The sequence below is a fragment of the Delphinus delphis genome, chromosome 11 (genome assembly GCF_949987515.2).
Source record: "Delphinus delphis chromosome 11, mDelDel1.2, whole genome shotgun sequence".
In the NCBI taxonomy this organism is placed as follows: Eukaryota; Metazoa; Chordata; class Mammalia; order Artiodactyla; family Delphinidae; genus Delphinus; species Delphinus delphis.
The window spans coordinates 39,684,740-39,704,564 of NC_082693.1; the positions used below are offsets into that span (position 1 = coordinate 39,684,740).

Consider the following 19,825-nt stretch of genomic DNA (forward strand, 5'->3'; position numbering starts at 1 on the left):
GAAGACTCTTCTAACAGAACTGCGCACAAAAGAACAGGCTTCCATGGAAGGCTTCCTGTCGGGAGGAGCCTCTGTCAGGGCTGTCACAGGTGCAAGGATCCAAAGGGCCTCCGCCAAGGGTCTATATATATTGACAGGAGGGCCGGTGTGGAACGTGGAGGTTTAATTCTCACTGAGCTACACTAGGAGCAGCAGCTCTGGCGTGAACCCCTCACACTGCCACACACACACACACACACACACACACACACTCTCTCTCTCTCTCTCTCTCTCTCTCTCTCTCTCTCTCTCTCTCTCCCTGAGCCATCCGAGGGGACGAGCAAAAGGCAGGCAAAGGAGAAGATTCAGGTGTCATTATTACTTTTATTCTTATCTCCTGTCAGTCATGGACCAGGAAGGTGAGGCCAGGGAAAGAAACAGCGCAGATCCCAGGAAACTTGGAGGAGCTGAGGCCTGAAGGGCTTGTTTCTGGGGGTGTGTCTCTGCCCTCGGACACTCGAGAGAAAGCTCTGGGCCTGGGTGGCACAGGGGTGTTTCCAACAGACAGGTAAACAGCGTCTGAGATACGACAGTGGCTGGACTAAAGGGAACAGCAGGAGGCTGAGGCAGAGAGTGGTCTGGGGTGATCCGAGAAGAGCAGGGAATGAAGGCCAGTGGCCAGATCCGGCCCGCAAACCTCAGGCCGCACATCTTTCTGCTTCTCGCCTGCAGAACCAGGCCCTGCTTTTCCTCAGGCAGCCACTGAGGGGCAGCAAAGTGCTTGAGTGAAATCCCAGGTGGGCCAGGGAGGGGAGAGGTGGAGCCTTTTGGAACAAGGGTGTCTGTCTGATCCTGATGCCCCCAGGAGCAAAAGACGAGGATGGCAGAACCAAGATTCCAGGGGCTTCCCCAGGCGATACAGGCGCCACACCTGAGCCTGGGAATCGGTGCTAGAGGCCAGGGACCTGTGTGTACCTCCCTGGCCCCCCCATCTACAATCCCCAGGAGAGGATCTTTTGCTCTGTTTTCCCCTCAGTAAGAGACCTCTGACCTGCATCACAGATGGTCAGATTCTCGGCTGCCTGCAGTTTTATAAAATCCAACCCACCACTTCCTGGGCAGGGAAGCAGGCTCCTCTCCTCCTCGGCAGCTTGTGCCACCTGCCCAGCTTCGGTTTCTCTGTTTCTTGAAATCCTGCATTCCTGTTCCCCACCCTTCCTCCTTCCAAGGCCCATCCAGGTGTCCCTGGGGTGCCTCATGGCTTCAGTGCAGGTGGAACACAGGAGCCTCAGCCCTGGCTCTGCTGCCAGCTCAGCATGTCCTGGACCCCTCTCAGGACCCAGAATAAGGGACTCCGCAGCATACTCTGCTATGCGATGGCCCTGAGTTGCCCTGCCACATTGTATATTGCTGAGTGCTTGCTTTCCCCTTCACGCTTTTGGAGCTCAGCCTTGGAAAAGCTGCGTAAACGCCAAATTCTGCATAAACTGTCCTAGGAAGAGGAGGGCTTTGACAAGTGGATTCTGGGAAGCATGACCAAGGCCCAGGCTGAGAATTACAGGGCAAGGGGTGGGGGAAGTAACCCCTCTAGCACTGGAACTGGAGATTAGGAGAGGAATCGAGGGGACCTCGGAGGAGAGGTGGCAACTGGATAAGGAAGTCAGCGCAAATAAATGTTCTGGTGCCTGTCCCTGCGGCACTCTGGCCACGGTCTTCCATCTTGCTGACAGGAAAACTGAATCACAGTCAGTAAGAAACACTTGCTTAATACCATGAGCCCGTTGGCAATGAGGCTGGAAATCAGACACCAGAATCCTGCTTCCCAGCTTGTGTTTAGAAGGTGGAAACTACAGAGTACAAAATCTGGTGGTGGTAACTGGGGTGGGGTGGGGAGGGAAGGCCAGGGGTGGTAATGAGGACGACGAATCCCCCGAGCTGTCAGGGCCTGACCATCCAGTCTCATTCCAGCCCCCATCCAGTCTGTTAGCCTCTCCATCACCTCAGCTTTCCTCTCTGCAATGGGGATGCACTGAGTACTACCCTCGTAGGGTTGCCGTATGGATTAATTTAGACCAGCACGCGGGGCGCATCCCACCTGTGCTCCCAGTTGCCTTTATCTCACACACCAACACCGCCATCCATTATTGGTTCCCTCTCTCCTCATACCCGAGATGGAACAAAACTTCAAATGCTTCTGCAATATTTCTTACAAGTTGGAAATAGGAAGGGCGGAGAGGGAGGGATCAGGAGCACCTAGATAGCATACCTAGTTATCCCCCCACCCCCAGGGGCAAACAGAGCCACCGGCATATGGGGAGAGAGGCAACCCTGGAGGGAGAGGCCAAGGAAGGGTCCAGGTATCCACTCTGAACCTCCCCGACTCCACACAGTAACTTTCCACTGGCCCAGTTAGCCGCTAGCAAGGGCAGGCTGCACGCTTCCCCCAGGTGTGGCCCCCGGGTCCACTCCCCAGCAGACTTGCAGGGGGCTGGGTGGCTGACGCACACCCTGCGTGAGATCTCAGCCGCCCAGAGGCTGATAAGGAGACCCGACCCCATCACATGGGGACCAGCTGGAGGGACTTGCCCTGGTTGTTAACATCAGCTGGACGCCTTCCAAATTGGAGAGATGAGGAGATAAGGAGTGAAACGGCGACATGGGCACTGCCAATGGAGGCCTCAGGAGGCCTGACTGGGGATAAGCCAGCAACTGGCAGAGGATGGGGGGAGGCTTTAGGAAGTGAGATGGGCAGAAAGACCATGGGGAAGGGCTGGAGGCAGGGCCGGACTCCCTCCTGATGGGGCTGGCTCAGTTGCTAGATAAGCCTCCCTTCCCTAGAACACCCGGTCCTCCAGGGCCCAAGCCCTCACTCGGCCTCAGGTCTGTGGGAGCAGCCTGGGAGTTTAAGAGAAGAGGTGAGCAGATGTTGGTTTCAGTCCTGCCACGCCTCCCAGGAGGATGCAGGTCTGGGTGAGTTAGCGGTGCTGCAGAGCCCAGGCCTCCCAGTTGGTTGGCTGCCTGCTCCCACCTCCCATGGAGCCTCAGGACAGGTCCCCACTCAGTAGCAGGGCCCCTGCCCCCACCTCCTGCCCCAATAGCTCTGTGTCATGACCCAGGAGGGTAAACCAAGGCAAGCACAGATGGTACTGGCTTCCTGCCCCTCTCTCTGCTGCAGGGCTCTGGTGCCTAGAACAAGCCGCTGGTCCCAGAGCTGAGAGAAGATAGGCAGCCTGGAACAGCCATCCTGTTCACCCACTATCCCCATCCCCCCACTGCAGAGCACCCACATCTTGTCTCCCAGTTGTCCTCTCCACCCCTTTCTTACCGAATGTCAAAACCTAACCTGGAAGGAGGGAGAGGAGGCAGGGGGTGGGCACAGGACAGTGTGCCCCATAGTCCTACAGCTGTGGCAACTTCAGGAGGGATCATGGTGGGGCTGCAGGCCTCGGCCAGGCTTCCTGGGATCTTTTTCCCACCTCTGAAATCCTGCTGGGCTTCTCCCACTCATCCCTTGGGTCCTCAAACCCAGAGGAACTTCCAGCCTCGACTGTCTCAGTTTGGGAGATATAACTGGGGGGAAGGGGTGGCACAGGGGATGGTGTGACCTGGGTACCGCAGGGCCCCTGATGGCATGGGTACAAGCTGCAGAAGGTGAGGATGAGGGCTGGCTGAGGGAAGTGAGCAGGCTGGCCAAAGGCTGGGCTGGCAACTAGCTTTATATCTGGGCTGGCAGGAGCACGGGGTGGGGGTGTCAGAGGACCAGCAAGGGGGCATTCTCTGAAGGAAGGCGGGGGTGGGAAGGGCTCCTCATTCCCGGTTGGTGCCAAAAAGCTGCAGGAAGAAGGTGAAGATATAGATGATGTCTAGGTAAATGTTGAGGGCTCCAAAAATATACTCCTCAGGGCTCAGCGAGTGGCGTCGGCTACCCATCAGCAACTGGGTGTCAAATGCCAGGAACTGAGGGAAGGGGGAAGAGAGAGAGAGAGGTCAGAAGGTCTGGTCACTGTGACACTGGCCAAGGGAGCCCAGTGTCCCAGCCCAGGCCCACCCCCAATTTTGTTATCACGGGCTACCTGGCTGCTCAGTGACCCTCCTGTGACAGCCCGGAATATGGCACGTTCCCAACACCTTCCATCCCTAATTCAACACTTATTTACTGAGCACCTACTATGTGCCAGCCACCAATGCAGGAAAGAACAAGACAGACAAGATCCCCGACTTCGTAGAGCTTAGAGTCTAGCGGGAAAGTAACTGTTAGTATGGTGAGTAACAAAGAGAAACACAAAGTGCCACAGGGGGCTGATAACGGGAACCTGACCAATGTGAGTGTGTCAGCGGTCAGGGAAGGCTTCCTGGAGGAGGGGACCTTCAAGCAGAGGCATAGTCTTCTTGCATTCCCTCAGGGCCCTACTCAGAGGATGAACGAATGCTCCATGTAACAGTGAGCAGGGAGCAGGCACTTGTTAGGTGCTTTACAGACATTAGCCTACTTTGTCCTAATAACGTCCCTATTGAGTAGGGATTCTACCTTTCTTAGAGGAAACCAAGGCCCAGAGATGTTCAGTACTTAACCAAGGTTACAGGGCTGGGAAGTGGCAAAGCCAGGATCTGCACCCAAGCAGGCTGGCTCCAGAGCCCCCTCATTTAGCCATTCTGCTCTGCAGCTTATGGGCAGCACCCAGGGTTAATGTGTTTCCTACCAGGAAACAGGCTCCCCCGAGAGCCCCAGTGACTTGCTCAGAGCTGCAGAGACAACGAGGAACACCATGCCATGCCTGCTTTCGGGGGCTCACCACTTAGTGGGGGACACTTACAGATGATTACAATAAAACCTGGCAAATGCCATAATTAGTGCTGATTGGGCAGGAGGAAGGTGGCCCGGGAGAGGTGACACTTTCCCTGGGGCTTGAAGTATGAGTAGGAGTTTGCTAGACTAAGCAGGCCTGGGGAAGCCCTGGAGGTGAGGGTGGTGGTGTGCAGAATGAGGAATTCATTGTGGCAGGAGCAGTGGGGCAAAGGGATGGATGGACAGAGGCTGGAGCCCAGGGGCCAGAGGCTCCAACAGGGAGCAGCTCCAGCATGTGGGACATCAAGGCATCTCACCCTTGAGCGCGGGGAGGTGGGCATGATTACAAGTATGGGCTTGAAAGTCAGACCGACTTGGATTCCAGTCTCAGCTCTGCTACTCACTAGCTCTGGGATCCTGGGCCAGGTTATTTAGTCGTTGTGAGCCCGTGAGTCCACCTTGGCAGAAGGGAGGTGAGTGTGCGTGCCTCCTGAGGATGTTGTGAGAGTGAGATAATGCGTGCAAGGTGCCTGGCAAGGTGCCTGACACACGGTAAGCACTTAATAAATGGTGGCTGTTAGTGGAGTTTTATTGTTATATCTGCAGAAGGAGAGGTGCCCCCTTGAGAACTTGTGTGCGCTGCTGCTGAGACTCAGGTCTCCTGCCACTCAGCAAGGAGGCAGAAATGTCACTAGGGAAGCTGTGTAGCCTTAACAGCAGGCAAATGGAGAACCAGAGCCAGGGCTGAGGGGGCCCTGCTCCGGGCACGAGAACACAGGACCGGAGCCGGAACGCCTGGGTTTGGGCTTCTATAGCTTGGAGCCATCACCCACGTGACCTCAGTGTCCTCACCTGCAAAATGGGACAGTAATGACAACCACACCAGGGTGTGGTTTTGAGGGTAAAGGTATCACAGCATATGTGTCATCAACTATAGTTATTCTTTAGTGTCGTTTTACTCCACTCTACTCTGTTCCTTCTCAGTGTGATTTGGATTGCCAGGTAAAGTTTCCTTCTGTAGCAAGAACAGGCAAGGAGAGGGGCTGACTCAATGCTACCGGCTGCTTCGCAGTCACGGCTGCCAGCATAAGTTAATAAACTGCTGATCTGGCTTACCAATCAGTCACTTGCTTGGTTGATTTCCCAGAGCCCGGTCACCCCTGGGTGAGCTAATGAAATTGAATCTCTCAACTAGAAGGCTTGGACCTGACCCGGTCTGGGGGTGGCCTCTCCAAGGAGCCTCCTAGAACAGCCAGCTGGCTTTTCTCTTGGAGAAAAGAGGAATGAAATGGTTTCTGTCCCTGTCCTGGGCCAAGGGCCATGGACGCTTATCTACATGGGCTATCTGCGAGAGCCTGCCACAAATTTCAACCCACTGCCCAGGAACACCCATCACTGCGACCTCATGCCTGTGAGCCAGCTGAAGGCTTCCCATTCATTTATTCCCAGCAGCATTTGTTGAGCATCTACTATGTTGTAGGGAACATGAAAGCAAAAGACATGATCAGAGATTACATTACGAGCATGCATTCACATAGGGGAAAGTAACTTGATAATCTCCCTGGGTGACGAGCGCTGTTCCCTAACATGTTGGCTGAGAGCAGATATCTTGGTCATAGTTAACATTGTAGTTGGCAGCTAAGATCTCAGTTGAGAGCCAACAACCAGATTGACCACTGACACCTAAAAGGACAGCAGGGGACTTCCCTGGTGGCACAGTGGTTAAGAATCCGCCTGCCAATGTAGGGGACACGGGTTCGAGCCCTGGTCCGGGAAGATCCCACATGCCAAGGAGCAACTAAGTCCGTGCGCCACAACTACTGAGCCCGCACGCCTACAGCCCGTGCTCCGCAACAAGAGAGGCCACCATGATGAGAGGCCCGTGCACCGCAACAAGAGAAGCCACCATGATGAGAGGCCTGTGCACCGCAACCAAGAGTAGCCCCCGGTCGCCGCAACTAGAGAAAGCCCGCGCGCAGCAATGAAGACCCAATGTAGCCAAAAATAAATAAGTAAAATAAATAAATTAAAAAAAAATTCCCCAATCCTGCCAAAGTCATAAAAAAAAAAAAGAGGACAGCAGGTGCTTGAGTTGCGAGGCAACTGGATACAAGACCCTGAAGGAGGGGCACGTGGGTCAGGGGCAAGAGGCAGGAGCTGGGCGAGGATGCTACTAACTTACATCTGAACCGTCTTTTCACACGCTAGTCCTTTATCTCACTTGCCCAATTCACTCTAGGAGGTGGATATTCACCCTTATTATTTTAAATATGAGGAAAGGAGTCTCAGAGCAGGTGAGTGACTTGCTGATGGTCATTTATCTAGCTGGAACCAGATTACCTGTCTCCTACATTCCAACAGAGAAGGGGGGAGGGTGGGCTTGAAGGGAGGGAGGAAGCACGCACAGAGGGCAGAGGAGACAAAGGCAAACTTTCCTGGTTCACCTTATTGGCCAGGGCTGCACCTGGTCAGGGTCCCACGGCCATATACTCGGCCTGACCCTGCCTCGTCCAGGCTTATGTCTGCTGTCCTCCCAGAGATGAGGCTGAGAGGCTCTGGGGGAGCCATGCCATGGAAAGGGTGGCTCAGAGCCACCAACAAACAGGCACTGAATACGAAAAGCTGGGGTTGCAATGTGTTGAATCAGCATAAAAAATATACGTGGACCATGTCCATGCTACAGAAATGCCAGCATAAGGGCTCAAAGCAGCACACCCAAGGCTGTTCACGGCAGCTTAGGTTCTAACAGTGAAACCCTGGAAACAAACCCAAGCTCTATTAACCAGGGGATTGTTAAGTAAACTGTGGGCAGCAGTGCTGAAGCAGAAACATCTCTGATATACACTCTTATGAGAAAAGCACAACTTGCAGAAAAGTCCAAATCACATGAGCCCCTTTATGTAACAAAAAAACCTCACAAAACTATGTTATAGGGGGCCTACATAGCATATATCTATAAAATGCATATAGAGAGGTCTGGAAGGAGAGACAACTGACCACAGCTGTTATACAGCCAAATGACATTTGCTTTATCTATATCATTTAAGATTTAAAAAAATGAAATATATGAATAAGTGTATTCATACATTATATTAGAAAAAACTAAGAGAAGGGTTAAAGTAACACAAAAGAAGAGTTTGTGAACGCTGTCATTTAACTGTCCCCATAATCCCCTGGGACAGGTATTGCATGATCATCTCCATCATGGAGCTGAGACTGAGGCCCAGAGAGTATAAATGACTCGCCCACTTCACACAGCCGAGAGGACAGACAATCCTATTCTGTCTCCACCATGTGACTGACACTGCTTTGGGGTGTGGTGTGGGGGGTGTGTGTGTGTGTGTGTGTGTGTGTGTGTGTGTGTCTGTGTGTGTGTGTGTGTGTGTGTGTGTCTGTGCGACGCGCAGGTTCAGCGGCCATGGCTCATGGGCCCAGCCGCTCTGTGGCATGTGGGATCTTCCCGGACCGGAGCACGAACCCGTGTCCCCTGCATCGGCAGGCGGACTCTCAACCACTGCGCCACCAGGGAAGCCCTAAGCGTGGGCTTTGAGGATTCCAGAGAAAAGAGACTACCAGCTTTAAGCCCTTGTGCCCTCAGTTGGGTGCAGGACAAGGAGAGGGGAGCTGAGTGGAGACTCGTCTGGGGCCCATAGAAGATACTTCTCTTGTCTTCAGCAACCTGGGTGTCAAAAGTTGAAATGGCACAGACGACCTCTGCATGCAGCCCTGGGTCCTGGGGAGCACTCCCAGGTGGGTCACCACCACCAAAGGAACAGGGTCTGGCAGCCGTGTGAGCCAGAAAGTCTGGCCCAAGATAAAAGGGGAGCAGTGTGAAAAGGTATGTGAAAGAGGAAGGGCATGCGTGTGATACAGTGCTTAAGAGCACGGACTGGGAAGTCTCATAGACCTGGGTTCAAAGCTTGCCTATGACCTTAGGCAACTGACTACTACTAACAGGTAATATTGATCACTGATGACACGTCAGGCACTTTCTGACTGCTTTGCACATATTAATTCACTGAAAAGTCACAACCTACGAGGCGGGTACTATTATTATCTGCATTTTACGGATAAGGAAACAGAAGCACAGAGAGGTAACATGACTTGATCAGTCCACACAGCTCGAATGTGGCAGAGAATGGATTTGAACCCAGCTACTGTGCTCCAAAATCTGGTGTTCTGAATTATAAGGTTAACATTTACAATAAGGGTGAAAGCTACCATGGTAGTTGAGAGACTACCATGTTCCAGGTGCTAGGCTGTTTTCTTTTTTCTGTTCATATATTATCTTATAATGCATTACCACAGCCTTGTGAGATAGTTAATATTAGCCTCATTTTAAGATGTGGCACAGAGAGATCAAGTAACTTGCCCAAAGGCCACAGTGGTAAGATGAGCTAGGCCTTGACTGTGGTTTGGGTGGGGTGCACGTGGCCACCAGAAGAGCCCCCCTGGCCCTCCTGATAGCACCTTTCCCGGCTCTGCCCCTGCATGCCTGTGTAGAGGCTCCCCTGCCCTGCTCCCTACGGGGACTCTGAATCACCCCTCCCTCAGTCTACCAGCACTGGGGCTGGGGGCCTTCTTTCACCTTCTCCAGGTCAGGGTGTTGGTTTGAAAGGCTTGGTTTGAGCAGGGCGTTGGTTTCGGAGGATTAGTGTCTCAGGAACTGAGACTGAGGTGAGGTCCAGGAGGGGGACACGAGCGCACTTTCCCCCCGAAGGAGCAAGTACTGGTCAATCCACCCTCCCTCCTGCCACCCTCAGAGGAATCCACTCAATCTCGAGTGGGTTCAGATGAGGCCTCGGGTGGGCATCAGGGCTGTTGTGGTGGCAGAGGGTGGGCGGCAGGACAGAGAAGGTTCTCACTGGATATTTCAGGCTCATGTAAACCACTGAGGCAAAAGAGTCTCTAAACTCTGAATGAAATAAAGATGAGTCTAAAATAAAGTGATACCCCTGCCTTGGGTTTGTGTAGCCGTTTTTACTTTTCAAAGTGTTTCTCTAACTTTGAAGAAGGCAGGGCATCTATCACAGCCCCCGCTAGAAAAGCAGGGTAAGGGGTGGGGTGGGGGCAGACTGGAGTCTCTTCCCCAAATCCCTCACATGCCGTGGGAGGATTCACAGGACACACAGATTCCCTGTTGGGGCTGAATGGAAGTAACGGCCCAAAGCCTAGCCTCAGGGTGACAGAGGCTGAGAAGGCCTCTCTGGGCCCTCCTGCTGTGGGGGGACCTCTCTAGGCCTCTATCTTCCCATCTGTGAAATGGACAGGGAGACAGAGTAGAAAGAATGCTGGGCTGAGAGTCAGGAAAATGGGGCTTTCATCCAGCTTGGCGGCCAACAGTGCATGCAAGTGTGTGTGTGTGTGTGTGTGTGTGTGTGTGTGTGTGGTGTGTATGTAGTGTGTTTGTGATGTGTATATGGTGTGCATGTGTATATGTGTGTGTGATGTGTGTGTGAGTGTGTGGTATGTATGCATGTGTGGTGTGTATGTGTGTGTGGTGTGTATGTAATGTATATGTGATGTGTATATGGTGTGCACGTGTATACGTGTGTGTGGTGTGTGTATGTGGTGTGTGTGTGTATGATGTGTGTATGGTGTGTGTGTGGTGTGTGTGTGTATGATGTGTGTATGGTGTGTGTGTGGTGTGTGTGTGTGGTGTGTATGTGTGACGTGTGTATGGTATGCATGTGTGTGGTGTGTGTGTGGGTGTGTAGTATATATGTGTGTGTGGTGTGTGTGATGTGTATGGTGTCTGTGCGTGGTGTGTATGTGTGTGTGGTGTGTATGTGTGACGTGTGTATGGTATGTATGTGTGTGTGTGGTATGTGTGTAGTATGTATGTGTGTGGTGTGTGTACATGTGTGTGGTGTGTGTGTCTGGGTGTGCTCTCTCTGGGTCTCAGCGCAGGGAGGTCCCTGTCACTCTGAGGGCTCACAGTCTCAGTGTTCCTTTTCTTCTAGGAACTGAGAGCAGACGGTTGTGTGTGTCCCCTCAATGGTGAGAAGTCAATGCCCAGCACTGGAGGCCCAGCACCTCTACAAACAAAGCATCTTCCTATCCAAGCTTCACTCATCCGAACACCACAGGCCCTGATGCATCCAGTACTGACCACACAGGCTCTCCGTGCCACCCCATCCCTGACTCTGGGATACTGCAGTGGCCTCCTAACTAATCATCTCTCAGCCTCTCTCCTATTCATTAATCTGGCTTCTCACTAATCTTCCTTAAAGCATAGAGACTGATGTTTCCTGAGGTCCTCAAACTGGCCAGATGGGGCAGGCAGGAGAGAGTTCTGTTCCCACTGGGCCCATCACCTAGTTTCTAAAGTCCTATTCCTGGTTTCTTCCCTAGGTATCCAGGCTTGGCTTCCTGATTTAATTGGCTGGGAGGCTTAGCTTCCCCAAAGAAGGACCAACCCTGAGGCAGAGCAACCTGCCCAGAGTCATGCAGGCAAAGAGGCTCAGTCCCTGCAGGAAAGCAGCTGGCCAGGCCCTGGGCGCCACCTGTGCTCCCTCGCTCGCTCGCTCTCTCTCTCTCTCCCTCTCCCTGCCTCAACCCTCCTGCTCTGTCCAAACCCCTCCACCTTGCCTCATCACCCAGCCCAGCCCTCATGTTCCTCTGCCTCACTTTCCATGGGCTCCTACAGAAAAGCACTCCAGGAGAGGGCACTAGACGGGAGAGGAGGATGGGGCCAGCCTGAGGCCAGTACCTTTCGGCTGACTCACCCACTTCCGTTGGCATCTGAGTCTAGTGCCTAGAGGGGGGTTACGTGGTAGCGTGAGGGAGAAAACCCAAGCTTCTTGAGAACGTGCCAAGGCCAGTCGGGGTGAGGCCGAGGAGGGGCCCGTTCCTGCAGGCAGGACCACGGCCCTAAGAGGACTTGGCTCCCCACCTCCCCAGTCTCAGACTAGTCCATCTGGGTGGCCCTGCTCTCAAAGATGGCAGGGTCCTTCAGGGGAGGGGCTGAGGTCTCTAGGAGACAATCTTTTGCTGCTCACAGCCCTTCCAAGGCCCAGGCTGCTGGGGGTTGGGGTGGGTCTCACTGGGATCTGGGCCCTCCTCTGACACTTCTCTTCCCCCTTTTCTCACACATCCTCCTCGAGGCAGCAAGGAGGATAGGGATCGCTGAGTGACATTCTTGCCTAGCTGCAGTGCGGGAATGGCCCCTCATGGTGCTGAGAATTCTCCATCGGCTAGGGTAGGAGATGCCGGGATGGGCAGATGGAGAGACCAGGGGTGCTGGGCACTGATTCTGGGGATGGGTTGAAGCTACAGGACCACAGATTCTAAAGGACAGAAGTGATGCTGGAAGCAGGATCAGATTGAGGTCAAGGACCTTCTGACTTGAGCTCAACGGGGAGGAATGGGGACCTTAGTTCTCATGGGGCTGGGCCTCTGTGGGTCTCCATCCATCTGACACTGAGACGAGGGAGGGGAATGAGTCTAGCAGCCCCTCCTGAACTCTCCCCACGCCATGGGACCCAGGGGACGGCCTGCAGGTCGTCCCTCCTTTGAGCCAGGTGGCAGAGGGCAGGAGATGGGACTGGGGCATTGACACCACGTGCTCCCAACCATTGTTTACATAACCTGCAGGATGAGCCCCAAACTGTCAGAGCGTTGCTCTCCTAATGAGACATTAACAGGTAATTAGGCGCAGTGGTTCCTCCCCACCCCCCCGCCCCCCCGCCGTGACTCACAGAAAACTGATGCTTAAGTCAGCTACGCACCCATGCTTTCTTTGCCTCACTCTGACAGCGCCTCAGCCGGACCTGGCCTCTCAGGCATCTGTTCATTCTGCAAACATCCAGGGGTGCCTGCTGTGCGCCACGCACTGTTCTAGGCACCACGGATGCAGCGATGAGCAAGCCAGACCCAAATCCCTGCCTTCAAGGAACTTAAATTCTGCTGGACGGAGACAAACAATAAATAAACCAGAAAAATATGTAGTATGTCAGAGGATGAGACGTGCTATGGAGAAACGGGGGTGTAGGGAGCAACGTGTGTGCGTGCCTGCATGTGCGCGTGTACACACTCAGCACAAGAGATTGTAAATAAAGCAAACACTTGAAGGAGGGGAGAGAGGGAGCTGTGAGCAGATGGGAAGGAACAGACAGAGGCAACCTCGGGTGCAGGGGCCCCGGGCTGGGAGTGAGCCTGCCGTCCTCAGGAGCAGCAAGGATGCCAGCGTGGCTGCCACAGAGTGGGCGACGGGAGGCTGTGAGGTCAGGGAGGGCCTGCAGGCAGTGGAGAGCGATTGCTGGAGGCCAAGCGGAGGAATGACCTGACCTCATCAATGTTTAACAGGATCACTCTAGCTGCTGTGGTGTGGGACACAGACTGTCGGGGCAGCACCCGTGGGAGGCCATTTCAAGAATCCAGGTGGAAGGTGATGGCGACATGGACCAGGAAGTAGCCGTGAAGGTGGAGAGAAGCAATCAGATTCTAGATAGAAGGTGAGGCCAACCGGATTTGCTGCTGGGCCAGTTGTGGGGCGTGGGGAGAGTGAGGAGTCGAGGTGTCATCAAGGCATTTGGCCTGAGTGACTGAAAGGATGGAGCTGCCACTTACAGCACCAAGGAAGGCTGTGGGAGGAGCAGGGGTTCAGGGGAAGAGCAGGAGCTCAACTCTGTGCACATTAAGTTTGAGGTGCCCATTAGATTTCCAAGTGTGGACACGGAGTAGGCAATTGGCAAGTCTAGTGTGGGATTCCCAGCTAGCGATGTAAAATGTAGGGTCATCATCATAAAAGATGGTATTCGAAGTCTTGAGACAGTCTGAGATCCCCTAGGGAGTAAGTGTGGACGGTCCATGGCCCCAGAGTCCTCCAGTGCGACCCGGGAAGCAGGAGGAAAACCAGGAGAGCTGATGCCTAGATACCAAATGAAGAAGATGCTTCTAGGGGGAGGGAATGAGCAATTGTGTCAAATGCTGCTGAGAGTCGAGCAAGACAAGGACTGAGAAATGACAGCTGGATTCAGTCACAGGGAGGCCACTGTGGAGCTCGGAGAGAGCGTTAAGAGGGTAAGAGAGAATGGGAGAAGGACTGAGTAGGAAGAAGGGAGGAAGGGAGGAGAGGAATTGGAGAGAGTGTAGATTCCATTTTAAGGAGCTTTGCTCTAATTAGGGGGGCTAGAGGGAGATATGGGTTAAGAGTGTTTTGTGTGTTGTTGGTTTTTCAGTTGGGAGAAATTGCAGCCTGTTTCTACGCAGATGGAAATAATCCAGTAGCGAGGGCAACACTGATGGTGCGAGAGAGGGAGGGGGAACATTGCTGGAGAGATCACCCCAGCCTCTCCCCACTTCAAGCCAACAGAAGTTGTCCTCTTTGAGAGGGACAATGGGGGTTCTGGCAATGGCACCAGGCTGGGCACAGGACACCTGGGTCCTGTCCTAAATCGGCCCCTTCCTGGAGGTGGGACCCTGTGCCAGCCCCTTAACACCCGGGACTTCGGATGTGGAAAGCGGGTCTTCACATGTAGAAAGCAGGTCTAACAGCAGCACTACCTCCCTCCCTGGGTTGTGATGGAGATCCAGTGAGGTAATAGGTGTGAAAGTGCTTTGTAAAATGTAAAGGGTGGAACAGATGGTTGGGATTATTTTTATTATTCTAATAATGCAAGGGGTTATTAAACGAATTTAAAGGATTACTGTTCATCCAACCCAACTTGTACACACAGCCTCCCCGCATAGCTGACACACGTGCTGTGTCCTGATCGGCGCGAAGCCAAGTAAACTCCCTGACCCTCCATCAGCGCTCGCCCTCCTCCCGCTCTGCCCGGCACGGACCCCTCTTCTTCCATGTGTCCCTGGCAAACGCTGTCCTCTGAGGCCTCCCCAGTCTCCCTCCCCTCAGTCTGACCCTCCTTCCTTTCCTCCTAGCCGACACCCCACCCCCACCCCAACCTTTTCATCAAACTTTGTCTTTAGCAGGTACTGTGTGCAGGAAAGAGTGCTGACCAGGAGCCAGAGAAGTTAGTGCCACAGGATGACCAACCATCCTGGTTTGCCCAACCTTGGAGTTCCTAGGGCGTTCCCCCAAGAAGTGAGCCTTTCAGTGCTAAAACTGGGAAAGTTCTGGGTAAACTGGGATAAGTTGGTCACCCTAGTCTTGACCAAGGTCAATCATACTTAGTTGATTTACCATTATCTTGCAGGGAAACCTTAGAAAAATCACTTAACTTCTTTGGGGTTAAGTTTTCTCATCTCTAAAATGAGAGGCTTGAAGTTTCACTAGACCCCTTTTTCAGTCCTGTCCAGCCCTCAGCTTCTGAGCCTGGAGGCCATTTACTCCATAGGTATTTACTGAGTGCCACTGTGTGCCATGCACTGTGCCCTTCCTGCTGACTGTGGCATCCTGGGCACATAGCACACACCTCACACTTTGTAGGTGCTCAATAAAGACCTGTGGAAATGAATGAATGAATCTACCACACCTCCATTCCTGGCTCGATCCCTATCCACACCCCCACAGTCTCTGCTCATAGTTCTGACCCCCTATTTTCCCCCCATCTCTGCTCCCCCACTCTGTCAGCCATAAGCCTCTGGACCCTGTGATTAAGCCCAGAACTCTGACCAGACTGAGTTGAGCTGAAAACACCAGTGAGGGACAGGAGGGTCTGGTCACTGCTCCCACTGGCAGTGGACGTTTACCTTGGATGCCACCCCACCACATAAGAAGATGTCACCAACACAGGCTTGCCCTGGTGCACCGTCACATTCAGGTGCTGGGAGCCCACTGAGCGAAGGACCTGTGTTGGGCTGCTCTAGGCAGACATCTGCCCCTGGTCACCTGCATCTCCTGGGCATCTGCCTCCAGCCACCCCACTCCCTTCCCCACCTAGCCTCAGACCCTGAGTGGGGCTCTGGAGCCATCTGTGCGGATCCCCAGTCTAACCCTCCACTTCCAGGAGGCTGTCTGCTGTCTGCAAGTCATTTCAAGTCTCTGAGCTTCAGGCTCCTCATCTGAATCTGAGAACAGCAGAACCTAGTTTATAGAGTTATGGTGAGGATTCAGTACGTGTGCAGAGCTTGCTGTGGGAGAAGCAAGTGCTCAAAAAATACCAGCTATCATTGTTACCATAACCATAATCATCATCATTAACACTCTCAGTCTGGTGAGGACGGCCAAGGACAAGCTCAATCTAAGTGCATCTGTCACAGGGTACCTGGAATCTCCCTTCCTCCAAGAAGCCTTCCCAGATTACTCCCAGCAGAGCAAGGACTAACTTAGTCCATGCGGCTGGGACACCCTCACTCTCCCACCCCAACAAGCAGCACTGAACCTCCCCAGGAGTCAGGGGTACCTCTTCCCAGCTCTGTCTAAAGCGTCAATCCTGTTGTTACGACCTTCCTTGCCCCTCTGCCCAGGTCAGCTGGTCTGTCTTAGAGACCTGACAGCACTGAGCCCCTCTGCGCCCACTGGTACTTCACAAGGGTTCAGAGAAGAGGACTATGAGGAAGATGGGGATGGTGGAGGGACCTGAGGACATGGTGGGAGGCTGAGAAGGCAGGGCCCCCGGGAGGCCACACTCACCAACGTAAACACGCCTGCTCCCAGCACGGCATACACTGCATGGAGCCAGGGCACCTGCAGGGCAGACAAAAAGTGGGCTCAAGGATGGCGAGATGGGCAGTGCGGCAGAGGGGCAGGGAGAAGGGATCAGTCCAGGAATGGAGGGTGTGGCACAGACCTCCCCAGTGGGGGCCCTCTCTCACCCCCCCAACCCTGCCCCAGACTGAGAGGTCCTTAATCCCCTGCGTGCTCACGGTGGGTGGGGGAGCCCCAGGGTAACAGTGATCCTGGAGGGCTGGCAGGCGAGGTCCAGACGGGCCAGCACTTCTTTCCTCCACACACAGCCCCAGGCTCAGGCTGGCCCAGGGTGACTCATCCTATGGGGTCCCTGCCATCCTCCCAGCCTGGGTCTGGCCTGAGGCTGTGCCCTTCTCCCAGTGTGGACTCATCCCTGTGCCGTCTGTCCCCATGTCGGGAGCTTCCTGGCTCTGCCTGTGTGGGTAAAGGGGCTCAGGTAGAAGGGGACAAAGACTTAGGCCCAGGGGTTGGGGGGGCATCTGGCATCCCTGCCAGCTGTGCTTGCTGGGATCCCCTGCAGAGGCTGGAACAGCACCCCTTCCCAACCTCTGCTCCCCCCAGGCCTCAGGGGCACCCAGCTGAGTGCGGAAACCTTGCAAGAGGTGCCAAACGAACAGTGCCCTCTGAAGAGCCTTCCCGCAGAAGACTCCTGGAAACACAGGCATTCCATCAGCCTGACCCGGGTCGATAAAGGGTTCTTGGAAGCTCTGAGGCCCCTTCCTGTACCCCTCCCCCCATCCTAGATACACAGAGGGCCCCCAGGCCAGCTCCGGCTCCTCCCTTCGTCAACAGGATCCTGGGAAGAGCCAAGGAAATGCCAGAACCAATCCTGACGTTCTGGACTGGGAGGCAATAACCTGGGGCTGGGCAGGATGGGGTAGGGAGGGGGAGTGAGGAATACTGCTCTCAGCCTGGCAGCAAAGGGGCAGTGGGGGACCCCCGTACTAGAGGTAGCTAAGAGGAGGTAGCGGCAGGTACAAGCCCTGAGCCCTCAGCACGGGTCCAACAGCTGCTCTCTTGGGTTCCCAGGGTTCAAACCCCCTCCTGTGATGCCCTAAGTCCGCCCCTTCTCCACCTGCAGCAGCCTGAGTTCCTGGAATGGGTCACTGAGCCCTGAGCAGTCTTAGTGGGATTTCCCAGGCAGGCCGGACACTTCTTAAAGAGCTGAGATTCAGCTGTCGCCATGGACACCCTCATGGGGCAGGGGTATGCTCGGAGCCCCACTGTCCCATTTCCCGCCTGCCTGGACAGCCAGATCCTGCCTCCCTGCACTTGACTGATCCCCCAAGGGGCCCAGGAAGCCCTTCCTCAGGGCCCCTCTGGGCCTGGTGGCCCCAGGGAGCTCCGGAGCCCCCTCCCCGGCCTAGGGTTTAAATGATCTGAGCCCTCCCCCTCAGCCTCACCTCCCCGCTAGTGGAGAAGATGGGAAAGGTGAAGCGGATGTGGCTTGTGGAGTGGGCAGGTGCCCAGACCCGTCAAGAAAAGCCTCGCTTCATTGTTTGCTTACACTGCCAAGCAGCCCGGGGCAGGACAGGATGGCAGGCTGTGAGCCCTTGGCTCGCGGCCTTCCCTGGAGGGTGTAGGAGGAAACGGCACCCTCGGGCCGGCAGTCCCACCCCCGCCATCCCCACGGGGCCGGCTTGGAGACCTGGAGACTCACATATTGGAAGGGCAGGAGGATGGCCAGGATGAGTCCACTGAAGAAGAGAGTCATGAGCAGCACGAAGAGCACACCTTGGCAGGACGTGAAGTCAAACTGCAGGGGTAGGACGGGCGTCAGCTGCCGGGGCCCTCAGGCCTGCACAGAGCGGCCCAGCATGGCAGTGTGCTGGCCAGAAGGCTGAGGCCGAGGCAGCAGGCCACCTTCCCGTGCTCACCCCAGAACCCGCTGTTCCTCCCCCTCCCATCCCAGGCGGCCCCCCCAGACACTACGCATGCCTTTTACCTCCCCCAGCTGGGGAATCCGAGCTTGCAGCCCACCGCCCCCGCCCCCCACCAACCTTCCCCAGCCCGAAGGCCCCAGGGCTGACCTTGGTCTGGAAGCTAAAGACGGTGACCGAGAGGCAGACGAGGGCCGTGATGCCCAGGCACAGCAGCACAGATGTGGTATTGTAGTAGCTGCAGGACGGGCAGGCCAGGGGGTCGGCTTCAGGGCAGGGCTTCTGGTCTCCCCTTGCCCCCCTCCCAAGTCCTCCCCTTCTGCCAGGACCTGATCCCACGACCTCTGGCTCCCAGCCTCTCCCCTTTCCCAGGCTCCCCCTTCTCTCTGCCTCCTCATCCTTTCTACTGGGACCCACCCTCCCCAACATGCTCACACTCAGAATCCTGTTAGAAGGATCTCGAAGAGGTGGGAGTGGGGGTGGGGAGGGGTTGTGCTGGTGCCTGGAGGTGGCTTATAGAGAACTGTGTGATCATGAACCTGGGGTCTTTTCAGCTGCAGCTTGAGAGGTGTCACCTTGCTCTCCTCCGTCTCCCACCCCCACCCACCAGCCTGGCCAGGTCCTGGAGGCCGAGTGCGGGAGGAGCGCGCTCCAAGCCCACGTCTCCTGCCTGCCTGAACGCCCCACCCCACCCCGTCCAAACGCTCCCTGGAAGGACTGTGCTTGGGGCAGCTCCCCTCAGGGTGTGGCCAGCCCCCTTCACCCTGGCCCCTTTACCTGGACAACATCCCAGTGAGGTAGGCCATGGACAGGGTCTGAAAGGAGAAGCAGGATGAGGGAATGCTGGGGGCCCAGACACCTTCAAGGGCCAGCCTGGGTCTCCACCCCTTGTGTGTACCCCTCAACTCTGAGTCTGCTTTGCTCACACACACATTTACCTCCAGGATTTCTCCCGGTGAAGGAGGTCCCAGCCGTCCCTTTCTTTTTTCTGCAGCCCTGCTCGTCCCCCTTTCTAAGATTCACACCCTCCCCCCACCCCCAGCTCTTGTTATCCATAGCTCTGGGAGTCCCCATACAAACCTCTTAAAAACAAAATCACAACGGAAAGAGGGAGTGGATGGAGTGGGGAGAGAAAGGCTATTTGGAAAGAGAGGGTGGGGTGTCTTTGCAGAAGAAGTGGGGCGAAAATACCCCTGCCACCCCCAGTGACCTCACATCAGCTACCTCCAACTCCTAGCCCTGGAAGCTCACCCTTCACCCTCCTCCCCCCATCCCCACTCAGCATCTGTCCCCACATCACTTACAAAGATGGTCAGGAGGATCAGGTTCCAGGGGAAATGCCTCCTGTAAGGCAAGCCACCGAGTTCAGAGGAGAGAGGGGGCGTGCCTGCAGCACAGGCTGGGTCATGCTGTCCGAGGGCTCCCCCACAGACTCACCCCCACGCCTCGAAGCTTCTTCCTTCAGCCACATCCCCACGTGCCCCCATCTGTGCCTTCACCCTCCCCCCGCCCCGAGGTGCCAAGTAAAGGAGGGAGGGGCAGGCCTTGATGGAGCCCAGAGAAGGATGGGGCCGTCTCAGGGGTGCA

General features: G+C 55.1%; 1 protein-coding gene across 1 annotated transcript in view; it reads right to left on the reverse strand.

Annotated features, from left to right (window-relative positions):
* Positions 1–349: 349 nt before the first annotated feature.
* FAIM2 (Fas apoptotic inhibitory molecule 2) overlaps positions 350–19,825 on the reverse strand; it is a 33,142-nt gene continuing 13,666 nt past the window's right edge. Inside the window, exons 7-12 of the mRNA XM_060024742.1 lie at positions 19,543–19,582; positions 19,016–19,053; positions 18,389–18,476; positions 18,019–18,114; positions 16,302–16,355; positions 350–3,936 (exon numbers count right to left, since the gene is read on the reverse strand). Of these exons, the coding sequence (XP_059880725.1) occupies positions 3,787–3,936; positions 16,302–16,355; positions 18,019–18,114; positions 18,389–18,476; positions 19,016–19,053; positions 19,543–19,582 (466 nt within the window). The 3' untranslated portion in view covers positions 350–3,786. The remainder of the gene's footprint in view (positions 3,937–16,301; positions 16,356–18,018; positions 18,115–18,388; positions 18,477–19,015; positions 19,054–19,542; positions 19,583–19,825) is intronic.